The 4,335-nt window shown below is 66.2% G+C and overlaps 1 protein-coding gene across 1 annotated transcript; it reads right to left on the reverse strand.

Moving 5' to 3' along the window:
• Window positions 1-623: 623 nt before the first annotated feature.
• Window positions 624-3,992, reverse strand: B3GNT7 (UDP-GlcNAc:betaGal beta-1,3-N-acetylglucosaminyltransferase 7). Its single transcript, XM_032753909.2, has 2 exons — window positions 3,921-3,992; window positions 624-2,011 (listed from the first exon to the last, which is right to left on the reverse strand). The coding sequence occupies exons 1-2, from the start codon at window positions 3,929-3,931 to the stop codon at window positions 817-819; spliced, it is 1,206 nt and encodes a 401-aa protein (XP_032609800.1). The 5' UTR covers window positions 3,932-3,992; the 3' UTR covers window positions 624-816.
• Between the last annotated feature and the right edge of the window lie 343 nt (window positions 3,993-4,335).

Here is a 4,335-nt window from a genome sequence, read left to right on the forward strand (position 1 = left end):
TCACAGTAATAGAGGAATGTCCACTTCTGGGGCCAAACCGGCTGCTTTACAGCCAGGGAGCCAGGCCTGGGGGTGTGGGGGCTGTGGGAGGGACTTGCCTTGGGCGGGGGTCAGCAGCTCTGGGACTTCGGGGGGCCAGGAGCGCTGCTCTTCTGCCCTGTGTCGGGGTAGGGTAGGGCTGCAGCCCCAGGGAGATTCTGAGGGGCGCTGAGGTAGTCAGAGTGGTCGCCCTTCCAGACCTTACAGGACACAGCCAGGAGCGGAGGCCCTGTTGCAGAGGTGGCCCGTCTCCAGGCAGGCCTGGGGCTGCGGGGAGCCTGCTGGGCCCTCTCTCCCAGGAGACCAGGGCGTGGACTAGGGGTTGCCTGTGAGCCTGCACAGGGTTGAGTTTCTCCTGCCAGGGCCGCCTGGCCTCTGGGGAGACTGAGGCATTTCACAGAAGACTCTTCCCTGTGAAGACACGGGGCGGCCACAGACCCATCAGGCCAGGCCTAGCCCAGGTACCTGAGCACAGCGTTCCTCCAGCGGTCACCAGGACCTCCCACCACATCTGAGGGGGCCAGCAACGGACCCAGGTCAGGAGGGCTGCCAGGGCCTGGCGCCTCGCTCCTCAGAGAGGGCCTCAGTTTCCTAGAATTATCCACACAGGGAGGTCCCTTTCTGGCTACCTGCACCCCACCACACCCAGTGGCACGTAGGCCTCAACCCTCCACCCCTTGGGGACCAAGGGCTAGGCCTGGGCACTGCGGCTCCAGCCCCGATACCATGGGGGCTCAGGAGCACGTGCCCTGGCCTGTCCTAGTGGCCCGGCCGGGGTCAGAGCACCTGGAGCTTGCGGGAGCAGGTGAGATTGCTGTGCACCAGCCCCCACATGGCCAGCAGCTCAGGGGGCAGCAGCTTGTGCACCACGAGCATGGCGCGGAAAAAGCACGGCTCCTTGTTCATGCGGCTGTTGCGGTTCCGGGAGATGCCGAAAGTCTTGAAGCCCTCGTGGGCCGTGGGCTGCACGCCCAGCACCTCCAGGCACATGCCCAGAAAGACGTCGTCGATCGGGTAGAGCTCCAGGGTGTCGCAGGCATGGTGCAGGCGCCGGGCCAGGCTGCCGGCCATAAGGAAGCCACCGCCGCCTGCATACGGCGGATAGCTGGCCTTGCTGTATAGGGCCCCTGGGATGTAGTATTTGTTGTCTTTCCTGCGAATGGGCCGAGCATGCTGCAGGACATCGCCCACGAACAGGTTTTCCTGTGGCTGTCGGTCAGCAAGAAATTCTAGCAGGTTGGTGGGGTTGACGAAGACGTCATCATCGCCTTTGAAAATGAAGGGGACGTGGGGACAGTAGATGTCCAGCCACTTGAGGAAGTTGATCTCCTTGAGGGTCAGGTTGAAGAAGGTGTCGAGAAAGTCCCACTGCAGGATGTCGCCATAGAGGCGGTCTTCGTAGGCCAGCAGCTGCTGGTAGTGCGTGCGCTCCTCCTGCTTGGAGGCTGTGCCCAGCAGGAAGAGGGTGCGCACGGCGCCTCGGCCCCCACCCGCGGACTGCCGCTCGCGGCCCCAGGTCTGGCGGATGGCCTCGCGGCGGTCGTGCTGCGTGATGACCGACTTGACAACCACCAGCAGGTAGACATCGCCCCTGCACTTCTCCGGGTGGTTCAGCAGCATGGGGAAGTAGCGGCAGTGGCGGTAGAAGAGAAACTGCCGGAACTGCGGCTCCAGGCCCTGGAACCAGGGCTGGTGGGTCAAGTTGATATTGGCTGAGCAGTTAGTGGTGGTCACATCCCAGGCCTGGGGCCCCTGAGAGGCCATGGGCATGGGCGCAGCCACATCTTTCAGGTTCTTCCAGAAGTTGTTGGGGTTCACCAGCTGTCCATTTGGCTTCTGGGCCTTCTGTGGTTCCAGGGTGGGTGGCGGAGGCTCCTGTAGAAACTGACCAGGGGTGAGACTGCGCTGGAACACCGTCACCGCCACGAGCAGGGCCAGGGCCAGGCACAGACTCCGGTAGACGGTTTTCTTCCTGTGGGGGAGAGCGGACCGTACAGAGGAGAGAGAAAAGATGAGCCCAGGACTCTCGTGGCACCCCCTTTGGGAGGCTGGGTGGTCCCAGATGGGCAAGTGGACCTGGGCACAGGCTGAGTCCCGGAGTCCCTAAGCGATCAGGGTAGGGTCCCGCTTCCTCTCCCACCCTGCCCTCTCTTTCTCCCACTCTGCCCTCTCCTCAAGGAGCACTGTGGAATCAGGCCCCGACGCTTACAAGCTGAATGAGTGGTTTTCAACCTCTCTGAGCCACGATTTCTTTTTCCCCCAAATGGGGCTAAAACACAGGATTGGAGTGCTATATAAAGTACCAGGCAGCGGGTGCACAGTTGGGGGAATGCTGTCACCTTATCAGGAGGGCCTCAGGTGGAAACCTCTGCCCTGTTCCCCACCCCGGAACCCCAGTGACTTTCATTTCCCTGTGCAACCCCCACAGCAGTAGGTATCGGTATCATTAGGCAACTCAGAGCCAGAGTCATTGCAAGGGCACCCTCTGACCCTCTGTGCCGCCCGGGAGCTCCATCACATGTGGGACACACTGGAGAGCGGTTGGAGCTTGGGACCTGAGGAAGACTGGCCCTCTTCCCCCTTCTCCAGTCTGTCTCACCCCACAAAGAGCAGCCCTCATGGTTGATGGAGGCCCAAGGATGCAGTGAGCACCTCTAGCATGGCACTGCCCCCACCCCTACCTTAACATCCCCAGCTCATAACACCCCATTAGAAGACATGAGGCTCCAGCTCTACTCCCTGGGAGGGGGCACATTCGCAGCCCCAGCCCTTGAAGGACCCTTCTTGCCTAGAGACGCCCCCCCGCTCCCCCCGTCCCGGTCACACCCATTTCAGAAGCAGAAATTAGAGCTCTCTGCCAGGAGTGCGGGTCGTCCCAAGCCCTGGGGCCTGAGTCCCTGCCCTGAAGGACCTTCTCTCTTCATCTCACGCTTCGGGGGCTGCCAGGACACCTGCCCGACCCTCCCCAGTGGAGACCTGGGGGCTGAGAGCTCTGGGGACAGCAGAGTGGCCTTCCAGGGCTAGCCTAGCAGAGAGATGCTGCTGACCTCGAAGGGGGAGGAGCAGGGTGCCAGGAGAAACAGGGAGCCCGTGGAGACGCCTGGGTTGCCCTGAGGGCTGGTCCGGTTGCAGGTCCAGGCACCAGGGTGAATGCAGGCTGAGCCCCATAGAGCGACATTTTCCCCATAGGGTCCCCAGGTTGCTGGGGCATGTGGTTGGAGGAAGACAGGGGCACCTTAGGTGCAGGCTGGGGGGTGTGACCCAAGGTCCAGCTCTCTGGGGAGGAAACGGAGGGCTCCGATCCTGCCCTGCCAGCCCTAGGGGTTCCAGGGAAGCCGCCCACCAAGGCCGGGATGGGGGAGGTCGGGGGGTGCACCGGCAAGGCGGCGAGGCCCTGGGCTGCGGGCGCTCCACCTGCCGGGTCCACTCCATTCGTAGGGAAAGCCTGGGAGGGGAGGAGAGGGGCCGGGCGGGCGGCGGTCCGAGGTCCCGCGGAAGGAAGCCCCGAGAGGAGGAGAGTGGCCCGGGCGCAGGGGGCCCTCGGGGGTCTGGAAGGGCGAGGGGACCCAGCTGCCGGCAAGACCTGGGGTCCCAGCCGCCGGGGTCCTGGAGCGGTGTCCAGGGCCGCGGGGTCGGGGAGCTGAGCGCGGCGCCCGGAGACCCCCCGCCGCCCCCCACGGGTCCGGGGACGCGTACCGCGAACATCTCCCGCCGCCGCCGGCGCGCCCGCCCATCCGCCCCCGGGAAACTGAGGCCGGCGCGGCGCGCGCGGGGGCATCTCCCAGCTCGGGAGTCCCGGCGCCCGTCTGTGGCCACGGAGGAGGGGGAGCCCCGGGCCCGCGCCACCGCCCAGGCCCCCGACGGTCCCCCGCCCCACTCACCACAACGACATGGCGGCCCGGGCCGGAGCGGCGGAGGGGCGAGCGGCTCGCAAGCTCTGGGCGCCGCGGCTCGGGCCGGCGGGACGGCAGGCGCGGGCGGGGACGGAGGCCGGGCCGCGCCCCCGCCGCGACTTTCCTCTTCCCGGCCGCGGGAGGAGGGGCCGGCAGGGGCGGTGGCCCAGGTGCCTTAACCCCTTCGGCGCCCCGGGCCCGCCCCGCCACCGCCTGGCGGGGACCACCCCATTTCTCCGAGACGGCCCCTAGGCTCCCCAAGCGCGCCTAGCAGACAGTGCATGGCCGAGGCGGGGCTTCGGAGCCCACGGGGGGTCACCTCCAATCCCGGGGACGCCTGTCCCTGGCGGACCCTCCCGGGGCGGGGGGAGGGGGGTCGCCGGCCCCTCCTGAACTTGTGCGA

This window comes from Hylobates moloch, unplaced genomic scaffold (assembly GCF_009828535.3).
Source record: "Hylobates moloch isolate HMO894 unplaced genomic scaffold, HMol_V3 SCAFFOLD_1, whole genome shotgun sequence".
NCBI lineage: Eukaryota > Metazoa > Chordata > Mammalia > Primates > Hylobatidae > Hylobates > Hylobates moloch.